Here is a 14,616-nt window from a genome sequence, read left to right as displayed (position 1 = left end):
CGTTTTAAGGGCCCTCAGTGTGCTGTTTCTTCCAATGGCTTGACGAGGGGCCTGTTCGATCAGGGGACAAGGCAGAGACCAGGCCAAGAGGGCCTCCTCGCCTCTGATTTTGACTTAACCTAGTCAGATCCTTCAACAAAAAGGTTAGGCTGTCTTTGATAATGTCATCAGACTAGGCTTCTCATCTTTTTTATTTTTTAATTAACTGAATAGTGGTCATCCACAGAGGCATGGACAGAAGTGTTACCGTGATGCATATTTTGAAAGAGTGGATAGGCTAGCCCCTCCTACCTACCTCTGAGCTGAAGCTATTTCTATCATTTTCATCATGTCATCCCGTAGAGATTTTTATAGGGGAGCAGCTTCCGAGATAACCATTTAAGAAAACATCTCTCTGGAGTTCCCGTCGTGGCGCAGTGGTTAACGAATCCGACTAGGAACCATGAGGTTGCGGGTTCGGTCCCTGCCCTTGCTCAGTGGGTTAACGGTCCGGCGTTGCCTTGAGCTGTGGTGTAGGTTGCAGACGCGGCTGGGATCCCGTGTTGCTGTGGCTCTGGCGTAGGCCGGTGGCTACAGCTCCGATTCAACCCCTAGCCTGGGAAGCTCCATATGCCGCGGGAGCGGCCCAAGAAATAGCAACAACAACAACAACAAAGGACAAAAAGACAAAAAAAAAAAAGAAAACATCTCTCTAAGATTTAAGTAGCTTTTCCCCTTCTCTCATTTAGTCCGTCCTAGGAAATACGTTTGCACGGTGCCATTGAAGCAATAAGTTTTAACTTGGTGTGGTCACCTCCCCATATAGCCTGGGTTTTTTAATTTAAGAAAGGACATACTTTAAAATTTTTTATTTGACATGGCAGCTGAAACATGAATAGTATATGGTCAGTTGGCAGGAGACAGTGTATTGAATTATTTATGAGTTTACCTGTTTGGTTTTTTTTTTTTTTTTTTTAACAGCACATACATATATGAAATTCGTTATTGAATAATGGGAAACATGACTCTGAGAAAGATTTGAGTGCTCGAGAGACACTGATGAGGAAGGCTAGTGCCCATGGCAGGAAAATAACCTCGGCTTCTCTGTTAGCAATTTGAGCCAGTTTGGTCTGCTTTTCGTTGGGGTGGGTGCTTGTGGTTGTCGTTTTAATAAAATGCCTTTGGAAAGAATAAGCCGCTTCGCAGTGCCGTATTTTTCCCCCCAAAGGAGAAGAATCTGTTTCTGGTCTGTCCTTCCTTAGCCGAGTGCGCTTCCGCGTGATGGTACCGCCAGAAGAATTCCACTGGCCCTTTACATCCTCGGGGAGCCTGACCCATCTGCAGCATCTCCCTTTATATTTACAGGTTTTACTTCCCTGGGTAGAATCCTTGGGAGAGAGACCGTTCCCTTGAATATCACTTCCCCTTCAATGAAATTGCCTTTTATTTGAACTTGCCACGTTGGATCCTCGTTTATAGGACGTATCAGGGTACTGTGGCTTGGGTGCAGGGGTGGGTGGTGTGTGTGTGTCTCACAGTTTGAGATTGTTAAGTGTTGCCATGCAAAACCAGCAGCCAGCGGGAAGGTTCTGCTTTCCTCACAGATTCTCCGCACAGGGCACCTGGGCAGCTGGTGGCGAGGGCGTCTGGGCTGGGCTGGGACAGAGTGGAGGGCGACCCGGCCACAGTCGTCATGGGAGCGACGTGCTGGAGGGGAGAGTGTTCCCTGGTGCCGGGCGCCTAACGTTGCTGGTCTGCTCTCTGCGCCCCAGGATTGCTGATGTTCGGGTTGAATACATGAGAGCGGATGCTTTGAAGGCATTTTTAAATGATTTGTCTTGGGAATGCTAAGTTGGCAAGAATCAAATCTAGGCAAGTAGAGTTGATTTTTGATGACCCAAAGAAGGCATGGCCTAGAGTGATTCGGTTAAGGCTCTAGTGGCCACAGATGGTTCCACATCAGAGAAAGTGTACAGTTATCACAATTACCTGGTAATGAAAGAAAGGAGAAAAAAGCATTTTTGGCTCCAGGGCAATGGGAACGAACAGGGCTCCAGCTCTTACAACGAATTGGTCTGACACAGCTTCCTCCTTGGGGACTCAAGCCAGCGCTTTCCTAGAGAATGGGTCGCCTTGTCCTGGTGAGACAGGTGACAGGTGAGAAACGCAGGGTTACTGAGGCACCTTACGATCAGAGGGAAGCATAAGAGATGCAAGTCCATATGTACATCTCAGTTACAGAATCCACCTTCGTGTGCTCTTTTCTGCAGAGCCACTGTGTGACCTGACAGTGCCGTGAGGTCTCCTTTTCTTTCATGCCAGCGAGGAGGGGCTGGTTCTTTGGAGGAGACACTGAGTAAGACAGTATGGGCTGTCCCTCAACAGGTTTGTTTGGTTGGTTGGTTTTTTTAAGTTTAAACTGGCTGTCAGTATGAGTCAGTACAACACAACCTTAATAATATCCATTGGTACTTTAATAGTTACTTTATTTTTATTTTCCCAAAGAAAGAAGTAATTGTGTTTTATTTATAATGAGAAGCAGATCAACCCATGAATGCGGATACAGGAATATAAAACCTCCTTGATTAATTCTTTAAAATGTAGTCGCCAGAGATGGACACCCTTAAGCACATCTCAGTTTATTTATCTCTCTGGGTGTCATTTTTCTCTGCCTGTGATGTGTGTGATGAAAAAGAGCCTCTTTAGGACATACCTGTTTCAAATGGGTTTCTGCATTTGAGATTTGATCAGAGGCCTTGGGTCTGGCCAAACAGAACTCATCCTGGAGCTTTTACTGAGGGAGCCCGCTCTGAACTGACCTGAACACATCTGGTCACGTGTTTCTTTGTGATTAAGGCTAAGATGCTTTAGAACAGCGGTACCACGAATCTAAGACCATAGAGGCATTTCCTGGTGCGTGACGTATGACCGTTTGCTCTGTGTGGCCTGTGCAAAGCGGATTGTTCTTAGGGTATTGTTAGAACCACTTTCCTGTAGGGCTCGCGGTCTCGACTGTTTCAAACTCCTGTTGTTCGGTAAATCTGTCAGAAGGGTCTGCGAGGGATGCTATTTATGAAGAGAGTGTAGAGTGGTCAGTCTAAAAAGCTCCTTAGTGTAGTACTTTGAATTTTAAATTACACACATAACTCAAAGGTAATGTAACTTGCAGTGTCGGACTTTAGTCCATTCCGTTAAATGGAGAAAAATGACTGACGTGAGGAATGACTTATTGATTCTCGGTGGGAAAATGACTTCTGTAATATAGGAAGTATGGTAAAAGGAATAGCTTAATTATTTAGGGAGCGCTTTTCAAAATATGCTTTTACAGCAGTGCAAATTGTGTACATACAAATGGTACAACTAGGTTCTTTTTTTAATTCTGACTCTCTCGGAGGAAAGTTATGAGAAGGCTTATATTATTTAGTTGCTAAGGCCAAGTTTCATTTTGCTTAAACTCCTGTAGGCTGTAACTAAGAAAGATAGAAGGGGTGACGAGAAGTTTCTAAATGCCTTAAAAAATATGACTTGTTCCCCTTGCCATTTCTTATTTACATTATACTTGGGCGAACATTAGGGGAGGTAGATTGCCAAGATTTACAAAACACACTGCTCGCTCGCTCTTTGGTTTATGGTGTTTTTCAGCAGTGTCATGAACTCACTTAATCTGATTTCATCAAGTAAATATATGGGACGTTGTGATGACATATTTTAATCTGGCATTTGAGGAAATATTCATAAAATATCAGATAAAATATTTATTTTGGCCTTTTCCTTCTGATCTCTCTTTTGAGTCAGTGTGTATTCTTTGCTTAAGGACTACAGCCTAATGTTATTTTGACTGCAGTTCACGGTGTTGGCAGCCTTTCAGATAAACAGCATATTTGCGGTTAATTGGTTGAACATGTTCTATAATTATAATTGTATTAAAACCTTAATGTGCTTGAACATTTGCCCACCAAAGGCCACTCGCATGGACTCCGTTAGGTTTCTGTCATGATAACTGAGCTGGCTGGTGGCTGGCAGTCGGCCGTCGAGGCAGGACAGGGAACCCGGGCGTCACACAGAGGCTTCTCAGTATTTCCATCCGCGACCACTGTTGGGATAGTTTCGCAGGCTGACCATGAAAATTGCCTCCTGGTTGTAACTCGGATCCCCAGGTTTCGGTCCGTAGGCTAACGTTTCTTCAGATTTTCAAAACGGCGCGGCTTGGCCTTTTACCAAAGCCGCACAACGGCTGTCAGAAGCACAATTAGCACTTGATCAGGTTCAGAGGCAGCTGCCAAGGCCACCAGGGAGCAGGGCGAGTCACCCAAGACCACAGGGTAGATCTCGGCCGGGAGCCATCTCTGAAATGAGCAGAGAGGCCCGATGGCCAGCAGCTGAGGGCGCGAGGGCCCCCTTTCTCGCCAGGCCTGTTGGCTTGGCAGAGTGGTCCTGGGGCCCCTGGATGTAGCGGCCATGAATCCCAGCATCTTCTTTTTGGATATTGGTTCAGCCACACCTTGATATCTTTCCCTCTGTAACAGTATAAGTTAGGGTCCAAGAAGCCCTGTTTTTGTATGGCACAGAGATGGTTTTTTCATTTTTAAATTTTTTCTTTAAAGTTTTTCTTTTTACGGCTACACTTGTGTCATATAGAACTTTGCAGGCCAGGGCTTTAATTGGAGCTGCAGTTGAGGCCTACGCCACAGCCACAGCAACACTGGTTCTGAGCTGTGTCTGTGACTTATGCCAAAGCTCGTGGCAGTGCCAGATGCTTGACACTCTGAGCGAGGCCAGGGGTCGAGACCTGCATCCTCATGAAGACAATGTCGGGTCCTTAACCTGCTGAGCCACAAGAGAACTCCTGCCTTTTTTATATGTTTGAAATAAGAATCAAGAACTTTAAATTACAGTGTTCATAAAGTTTTATGGGAACATGCCCTGCTCATCTGGTTATGTATCGTCTGTGTCTGCCTTCACGGGGCCAGGGCAGAGGTCAGTGGTTGCAACAGAGACATTGTGTCTCACTAAGCTGGAAGTATTTTCTGTCTGGCACTTGGCAGAAAATGTTTACCACTCTTGATCTAAATGATGTCCTTCGGTTTCCAGCACAAGAATGACAGTCCCGCGAGAACAGGGGCCATTCCTATTCCAGCGTTTAGCCCAGAGTAGGGGATTTTTGTTAGATGAATGAATGGATGGGTGGGCGGATGAATGAATGAAGGAGGGCCAGGGAGAAAGAGAGGGAGGGAGGGAGGAAGGAAGGAAGGAAGCTCTGAGGACAGAGTTGTCTGTCATTTTCTTATCTTTGGCCCAGCAACTAAGCACAGTTTATAAAATTTGAAAATCTGTCTCCAAACATGTTTGAATTGATTTTTATGGCCTTTTAATTAACCCAATAAAAATGGCAGCAACACAGCAATTTTAAGAAAATGACAGAGCCAAGTTTTTCTCTCTCTCTTTTTTTTTAATAGCTATGCATTCAATTCTTATCACACCCACACGCAGCTATTTCTAGGGTCCAAATAATTATCTTTTGGACTGAGGACACACTAAATGAGGATTTATTTGAAAGATTATGTTCTGTGTCATTAAAAGAAGGGAGACAGAAAGTTCTCCCCCAAGTTATTTATGCGATGGAGCGGTTCTGGCAGTGCATATACGGCAGGAAATTCCATTGAGTTGAAATGCGCTGCCCTTACCCTGAGGTATTTAGAGGGATTCATGGACGAGCCAGATGGCTTCAGACAGCTCTCAGTCGCGGGATCGAATGTGCGCTCCGTCACATGGCTCTGTCAGGTTTGCAGGGGTGGGTAAGAAGGCTGAGGAGTCCAGCTCAGAATCGTCACGCAGCGATGTGGGCCAGAGGTGTTTGGCTGAGATGTTAGGAAACTCTGGAGCCTCCTGAGGACTCCCCCCCTCACCCCTACCTTGTGCCCACACTCTGGCAGAGTCACCCTGGCTTGCTGGCCCTCTGCGCGTGGCCTGGCCATCGGCCACTCCAGCTTCCAAGCTCTCTTAGCCCTTCTTCTGGCTGACTCAGGTGGACCCATCCTGGGCTTTGGAGTCAGACCCGAGGGCAAACCTTGCTTTCCCTGCTGACCAGCTGTGTGGCTCCAGGCCAGTGACCTCACCTCTCTGAGCCACTAGTTATCTCAGCAGCTAAGTTGGGGGCCTCGCAGTAAAGGCACCTTGCCTTTGGTCCTGTCACTCCCAAAACCGAGTCCAGGCTTCTCCAGAAACAGGAATCTGGCGAAATGGTCTCCTCTTCTCAATGTGTCCTCCCTCCCCTCCATCCGTAGCTCAGGAATCCCCTCCCCTGAGCTCAGCCTGGCCGGTTGGAGGTGTTTCCTTCGCCAGGCTGCAGGGAGAATTCAGCGGATCACCGAGTGGAAGCCTTTACCCGGGTGCTCCCGGCTCCAGCCTGGTCTGGGCCGTTCTCGCAGGGTCTTCGCCAAGCACAGGGGCGGGGGTTTTCATTCACGTCCCCCGAAAGGGGAGCCGCAGCCTTCTTTGGGACCCTTTCAGAGTTAGCATCTCCCCCGCACAGGCCCGTCCTCCTGCTCCTCCATCCCTCTGCTGCTGCTGCTGTCCGGATGGCTCAGCTCCTCTGTCCCTTTGTCTGGGTGACTCCCGTGGAGCCTTCAGTAGTGTTCTCACCTCAGGAGTTGACGGCCACCAGCGAGTCCCCTCCCGCTTGTCCAGCGACTTCACTCAGCATGTCTGGGCCAAGCCCAGGGGTTTGGGGCACAGAAGGGGGGCCAACTCGCAGCCGGGAGGCCCCATCTGCTCCTCCATGCCATTGCTCATGATCTGCGGCTGCCCAGAGCCCAGCTGTCCTCTCTTCTCCACCCTGGCTGGCTTCTCCTTCTGTAAGATTCAGTTCTGGTGTGTGCGTGCGTGTGCGTGACGGAGTCACTCCTGCCACACACAGTAGTTGCCCAGTCACCCATTTCTCTTGTTGCTGATGTGGAGTTCCATTCACTGCCCGCCTCATGGGTGCTAATTATCTCTGTGTATGTGTGTGCCCCCCCACCCCACCCCCGCCCGGACTAGAAAGTTGGGAAAGTAGTACAGCTTTGAAGAAAAAAAAGGAAAAGGGAAAGAAATAGGAGCTTGATCAATGATAGTGGGAATGACTCACTAATTAAATGAACAGACGAGTGCTGTGAAATCTGGCCAAGCAGGTACGTAACTTTCTCCTTGGGGCTCATGCAGGAAGGTTCTCGTCCCTGCCTGTTGAGTAGTGTCATCAGGGCTGCTTACAGGGCTGATGGTTAGAACCTGGAGGAACGTCAGGGCACCGGTGTTGTCTTGATAAAAGATGTATCCTCTGCAATGAACATGCACAGATACGGAGAGGGTGGCGGGGTTAATCCAGGGAGATGTGCGCATCGCCGGCCCGGCCGTGGTTGTCTGCGTGGGGAGGAGCAGGCTTTGGGAGCGCAGAGCAGAGCTGAGGAACATGGGAGCTTCCGTGCGGGACCTCAGCCGAGGAGGCAGCATGGTCTCCAGCACTGGTTTCTGACATCACCAGACAAGGCTGGTTCTCAGGCCCAAGTGTGTGCCGGGGTCCCTCCAGAACACAGCTCCCGGGGCTTCGAACCATGGCGTTTCGGATTCTGGAACTTCTGGAGTCCTGCCCAAGGATCTGCGAGTTTAGTAATTTCCTCACACCGGCTTAAGGGCTCTGCTCATTCCATCCCGTGGGTGTTGGCTCACGGGTTAAGATTGCTGCCCACCTCCCCCGGCCCCTAGCTGCTTTTGGTCATCCGTAGGGTAGAAGCTTCCTTTGCGAGATGGAATAGCATCAAAATTATTTTAGAAAAAGGGAGTTTCCACTGTGGCTCAGCAGAAGTGAACCTGACTAATATCCATGAGAATGTGGGTTTGATCCCTGGCCTCTCTCAGTGGGTTAAGGATCCAGTGTTGCTGTGAGCTGTGGTGTAGGTTGCAGATGCAGCTTGGATCTGGCGTTGCTATGCCCGTGGTGTAGGCTGGCAGCTGCAGCTCCAATTTGACCTCTAGCCTGAAATGCTGTAGGTACGACCCTAAGAAGACAAGAAAGAAAAAGTCTCTAGCCATCATTGCTTTTATTTTTTTAATTAATTAATTGATTTATTTTTATTACTCAATGAATTTGTTACATTTATAGTGTTCAATGACCATCACAATCCAATTTCACAGGTGTTCCATCCCACAACCCCAGCGCATCCCGCCAGCCCCCGAACTGTCTCCTTTGGAAACCATGAATTTTTCAAAGTCTGTGAGTCAGTATCTGTTCTGCAAAGAAGTTCATTGTGTCCTTTTTTCAGATTCCACATGTCAGTGAAAGCATTTGATGTTGGCGTCTCATTGTCTGACTGACTTCCCTTAGCATGATAATTTCTAGGTCCATCCATGTTGCTAAAAATGCCAGTATTTCATTCCTTTTAATGGCTGAGTAATATTCCATTGTGTATACGTACCACATCTTCTTGATCCACTCCTCTCTTGATGGACATTTAGGTTGTTTCCATGTCTTGGCCATTGTAAATAGTGCTGCAGTGAACATTGGAGTACGTGTCTTTGCGAGCCATGGTTTTCTCTGGGTAGATGCCCAGGAGTGGGATTGCTGGATCAAATGGTAGTTCTGTTTTTAGATTTGTGAGGCCTCTCCGTACTGTTTTCCACAGTGGTTGCGCCAACTTACAATCCCACCAGCAGTGTACTAGGGTTCCTTTTCCTCCACACCCTCTCTAGCACTTATTGTTTGTAGACTTTTTGATGATGACCATTCTGGCTGGTGTAAGGTGGTTATTTTATTTTATTTTTTAATTTCACTGAAATTTATTTCAGACTTCTGGGTTCCTGAACTAGAAGAAAATAAATGTTTTTTTTTTTTTTTTTTTTTTTTTTAATTTCCCCAATACATTATTATTGGAATTTTTTCTACTGTACGGCATGGTGACCCAGTTACACATACATGGAGGTACCTCAGAAAGCTACACATAGAACTACCATATGACCCGGCAGTCCCACTCTTAGGTGTATATCCGGACAAAACTTTCCTTAAAAAAGACATGCACCCATCATTGCTTTTAAAGCGCCCTCCAAAGTGAGAAAACCAGAAGATTCATTAATTTAGCTGTTTGCTTGTAAATAGGGATCTGCCTCGCATTTGGAAAATTGGAAAAGCTCTCCTTTGAACTCATTTCGTTCCACCTGCCTGTGTTGTTTGGTGTTTCCCAGACAAATTGGACGTACCTGCCGCAGATGCCGGTTTTGTAGTAATAATACTTTTCTGCATTAGAAAAAAAACCCTGAAATGAAAATGTACCTTGGTCTGATTATTGTAATCTCCCCTTGCCTTTTTTGCATGGATCATTTGTTTGTGAACTGGTTATTGCAGGAAGGGCTCAAAGGTAATTTCATGGTTTATAGCATTTATATTGGCGCCTTTAATGAGCAAAACATATTGTTTTCTAATACACAAAACGAGGAATTCACATATATATATTCCATTTCCTAATAATACACGTATATCAAGTTTAAGACATGGAGAACAACCATGTAAAGAAATTATACTTCTGTACACAGGGGAAATATGCAAGTTTTGTGATGCAAAAAAATAATAAAAAAATAAAAATCAACATATGCAGGCTTCTGAGATGATTTTATTTCTAATGCATCCAGATGATAGCAGGGAGCTGCTGTTGCATTTGGGTCTCGTACAGCAATTCATATCTAAAAATATGGTAACATATGGCTTTGTTATTATTTAGTTTAGGAATTTATGCACCTAAAGGAGTTTGGAGAGCTCTGGGTCTCATTCAGATGTTGTGCACGGCAACTGAACGAGACAGGCTGGAGCACGGAGTCCCTCCACTCCGGGTTATCAAGATCTGACCGCTTCACTTTTTTTGTGGGTGGTGGTGTCGTTTAAACTCAAGAACTTTTTTGCGTATTTGCTAATGGTTCCCTTCCCTCTTTCTTAGGACTGTGTTTGCGAAGGCCAAATTGGTGAAATCTTTTGGGTCTAATAAAAATATGGCCGGGGCTGGAAAAGGGACCAGCTGCTTTTTCTAGACCTCGAGCGAGGTGGCTTCCCGGCCTCCCGGTTCATTTGATGTCCCGGGCAGTCCTTGACACCCACCCAGCCCCGTCACAAGACTTTTCCCTCCCGTCCAGATTGTGTTTGTTTTACGGCTCTCGCACGGAGCCTGCAGCTGTGTAAACCCGGGGCTGGTTTCTGCGCGCCTTTGATCTTTGCAAGGATCAACAGTTGCCCTCGGTCCCTGAACCCTGTTCCACGGCCCCGTCCTTCTTGGATTTTTCCACTCTCTGGTCCTTATGGCATTGCATGGGGAGCCTTCCAAGAGCATCGCCCATGACTTTGGGGGAGGAGTGGGGAAGAGGCACCTCCAGTCTGTCATTTCTAAGACCTGATTAAGAAGCGATTTCCATCTGATGCCCAAAAGATACACCATTTAGTTTCCTCCTGAGAGGAAACCTGACAATGTCAAATAGACTGTGAGAGGGTCTGAGGAACCTGAACATATTATGGATTAAATACATGTTTATGGAGCAAGTGCATTGTAGGGTTTTCTTTGTAGTTTTTTTTTTTTTTTTTTTTTTTTTTTTTTTTTTTTTAAACGCCTGAAAAATTCAGTCCTTCTCTAAACCAGAGCCTCATACCGCTGTTGGCAATAGGCTCTTGGCTGATGGAGTGTGGTGTTATTTTTCATTTAGTAAACTGGGTGCCTATGCATAAGGCATACGAAAGCCATGTCTCCTGTGCTTACTTCCTAGACTTGGTTTTAAAAGCTTCACGAAAGATACAAGGAAGCTATGTATGGGTTCTGGAGAAAGAGCCCTCATTTCCATATGGGGCAATCACGAATGGCTTACAGAGCTGTACCATAATACCTGGGGAAGGATGCTGAGCCAAGAGATGAGAAGGGGTCTTCCCAGGCCAAAAGAAGAGCACCCAAGGCCAAGCCGACTCCTGATTCAGATCCACTTGAGCTTAAATCCTGGCTCCATCCCTTACTGTTTCTGTGACCTGGGGACTTTGTTCAGGTTTCTCACCCATAACAGGGGATTAATAATAGTCTCTTCCTTTGAGATGAGAATTAGACAGAGACCATGCCTGTGAATTGTTGAGCACTGTCCCTGGGACGTAGTCTGCAGGCAGTAGCGGTTAGCATCTCTTCCTGCTGCACTGCAGCTCTTCGTTTTTTTCCCCTATCCTTCCTGCTCCTCGACTTTTTGATAAAGTTTTACACCAGAAAAGATGAGCTGTGTCACCGCCAGCCTTCTCATATGACAGGAGCCTGGGAGATGTGTGGGGGAGTATTCCTAGATTTGGTTAAATAAGTGAGTCTTCGCGATCTGGGAGTGGGTGGAGCCACATCCTTGTCAGTGGCCCCAGATCGCAGAAGAAGAATCTCTGAAAAAAGGCGCTCACGCGGAGGATTCTGAACCCGGGATGAAGCTCACTTGGTGACACAGAGTGACACGGTTGATTGACAGAGCCAGCTGCCTCCTTGTTCTGTAATTCCAGGAGGGGTACCTTCTCGCCCTTGGAGTCTTAGGTAGGCACACGACCTTGATGGCGTGAAGGCAGTGAACACAGATTGCCTCCTCCTGTTAATAGATACAACCAAGAAGAAAGAACGCTTGGCCTGGACGCGTAAAGCGACACCTACAGTTTATAGTGTTACTCTAGTATTTTCAACATCTCCTGAGCTGTGGGTGGAAATCCCATTTCTCTCTTTCCCTCCTTCCTTCCTTCCTTCCTTCCTGCCTTCCTCTCTCTCTCCCCCTTCCTTTCTTCCTTCCTTTCTTCCTTCCTTCCTTTCTCTCTTCCTTTCTCTCTTTCTTTCATCTTTTTAGGGTCACACTGCAGCATACGGAGCTTCCCAGGCTAGGGGTCCAATCAGAGGTACAGCTGCCGGCCTACGCCACAGCAATGTGGCATCTGAGCTGCATCCGGGACCTACACCACAGCTCACAGCAGCGCCGGATCCTTAACCCACCGAACGAGGCCAGGGATCGAACAGGCATCCTCGTGGATGCTAGTCAGATTCGCTTCCGCTGAGCCATGATGGGAACTCCAGAAATCCCATTTCTTATCAAGCTGACCCGCAGTGTTACATCTAGGAACGTGGGCTAAGATGCAGGTCAGCTTGTCTCCACTGCTGCCTGGCGAGATTTGGCGGGAGCCGTCTTACAGAGTCCAGGAGAGAAGTAAAAGTCCTGGCCGTGGTATTGCTTCCTCTGTAGGGGCTGCCTATGAGGGAAGCTGCAAAATTCAGATGGTCCCATCACTTCAAAGGGACGGTGGTTAAGACAGAAGGAACTGAGTAGAAGTTAGGGGAGAGCTTAATTTTTTCCAGTAGCCATCATGAAGTCTCTGTTTGCTTTTTGGAAAATGTGATTTAATCTTTGAGAAAGCAGTGTACCTTTAGGAGTAATTTTCTGGGTAGGCTTCCCAGCTTTCCTTCTTCGGACATCCCCAAACAGTTCTTCGTGCAGTGCCATGCCTCCCAGCTTAACTTTTTCAGGAAATGATTCATGACTTTATAATTTCAATTCACTAACCCTTTTCAGCCGTGCAATAAATTTAAATCCTTTACTATCAAGATAACATTTTTTCTCCTGTCACTGTGATAAAATGATTGGAAACCACTTTTAGAAGTTGACCCTTTGGGGGACAGCTCTTAAGGGGTTGTCCTTTACACCAGCACATCCCTTGTAGGTGCCAGTGTTTCCATGGCAGGGGCCCCCGAGCTGCAGAGCAAGTGCCCAGGGTAACGCCCTTTACAGCAGGATGATAAAGAGTTCACTGGGACATGGGCAAGGGGAGTCTGTGTATTCGAAGCGTGTGGTTCTGAGAAAACCACATCCTTTCCCAGAATAAAGGATGGATGAGAAAGGCGTTGCTAAGGCATGTTTCACCCCCTGAAAATCGGCCATGAGTCAGGCAAGGGCAGTCAGCTCAGTGGTCCAGGGCCTCGTAGAGAGGAATCCTGGGGTGACTGACGTGCCCCGTGACTGCGGGGCAGTCACTGAGCCTTTTGGAGCCTCAGTTCCCTCCTCATGTTTTAAAAAGGGTGTTTTCATTTGTGCGTTTGTTTGTTTTTCCTACTGTACAGCGTGGTGACACAGACATGTATACATTCTTCTCCCATTATCAGGCTCCGTCATAAATGAGTAGACATGGTTCCCAGTGCTACACGGCAGCATCTCATTGCTAATCCACTCCAAAGGCAATAGTCTGCATCTGTTAACCCCAAGCTCCCATCCTTCCCACTCCCTCCCCCTCCCCCTCGGCAACCACAAGTCTGTTCTCCAAGTCCATGATTTTTTTTTCTGTGGAAAAGTTCCTTTGTGCCGTATATTAAATAGCATATTGGGGAAATAAAAAAAAACCCCACAGAAATCAAATATAACAAAAAAAATTCTACTTTCATTATTATCAAAAAATAAATAAAAAGGGTGTTTTGCAAAAGGTCAATTAAAACACTGTGAAGTTCTGAAAATAACAGGTTTCTTTTTGTTACAAAAAATATTGAACATACAGAAAATTCAAAGACTACTTTAACAGTACAGGAAATAACCATATACCCACCATCTGGGTTCAAAAATTACTAATTTATTACCATGTTTTATTAGTTTGTCTGTCCATCCACCCACCCATCCATTTGTCTGTCCGTCTGTCCATTCATCTGTCCATCCATCTGTACATCTAAGCTGTGGATACTGATACCCTTCCCGTCTATGACTTGGACAGGCCTCTCCTCCAACTAGACTGTGTTCTGCTTAATCCCATTTGTCAGTAGTATCATGTCTGTGAAATTGACAGTAAGTCACTAACGCCAAAGAATGCACAGTCTGTAGCCAGAGGTACCCTCTCGTCCTCAAACTGTCTTTCGCAGTTTTTGTTTTCAGTCAGTCTGCAACCAACCAAGGTTCACACATAATATTTGGCATGACGTCTTTTTAGTCTGTTTCAGTGGAGAGGGTATTTAGGGGTAGGAGTAGGGGTCCTAGGATGGTTCCTGGCTGGTTCCTGTGGATACTGCCAACTTCCTTGGTCACTAACAAGGCTTTTATTTTTCAGTACTTTTTGGTTATCAAGGAAACTTTTTTTTTTTTTTTTTGTCTTTTTGCTATTTCTTGGGCTGCTCCCGCGGCATATGGAGGTTCCCAGGCTAGGGGTTGAATCGGAGCTGTAGCCACCGGCCTACGCCAGAGCCACAGCAACTCAGGATCCGAGCCGCGTCTGCGACCTACACCACAGCTCACGGCAACGCCGGATCGTTAACCCACTGAGCAAGGGCAGGGACTGAGCCCGCAACCTCATGGTTCCTAGTTGGATTCGTTAACCACTGCGCCACGACGGGAACTCCAAGGAAACTTTTTGTACATTTTGTTTTACTTCTGTAAATCTGGTTTCAACTTCCAGCCCAGCTCAGACCGACCGTGAGCATTTCCTTTGGTGAAACTTGGAAAGAGGAAAAAAAAAATCTGTTAATCAGGGTTCTTGAAGTGCAGTGTTTATCTCAGGGGGAATAAGTCTCCCCCAAGGGCTCTTGCCACAGCCAGTAAGACCAGAAAAAAAAGAAAAAAAAAATGAGAAGGAAGAGTCAAGTCTCAGGTTAGGAAACC

The 14,616-nt window shown here is 46.6% G+C and overlaps 1 protein-coding gene across 18 annotated transcripts in view; it reads left to right on the top strand.

Annotated features, from left to right (window-relative positions):
* WWOX (WW domain containing oxidoreductase) overlaps nucleotides 1-14,616 on the top strand; it is a 969,209-nt gene that overhangs the window by 176,141 nt on the left and 778,452 nt on the right. The window contains exon 6 of one of the 18 annotated variants that reach the window (XM_084959524.1): nucleotides 8,149-9,593. The exons of the other annotated variants lie outside the window; for them this stretch is intronic. Coding sequence (XP_084815650.1) covers nucleotides 8,149-8,328 — 180 coding nt within the window. The 3' untranslated portion in view covers nucleotides 8,329-9,593. Of the gene's footprint in view, nucleotides 1-8,148; nucleotides 9,594-14,616 lie in introns of those variants that run through there. 18 annotated transcript variants of the gene reach the window in all.

The sequence above is a fragment of the Sus scrofa genome, chromosome 6, assembly GCF_054392235.1.
Source record: "Sus scrofa isolate SSC_HxYL_T2T_F1_AM1 chromosome 6, Sscrofa_HxYL_maternal_Yorkshire_Landrace_v2.0, whole genome shotgun sequence".
Classification (NCBI taxonomy): domain Eukaryota; kingdom Metazoa; phylum Chordata; class Mammalia; order Artiodactyla; family Suidae; genus Sus; species Sus scrofa.
This window is presented reverse-complemented; position numbering and strand designations above follow the sequence as displayed.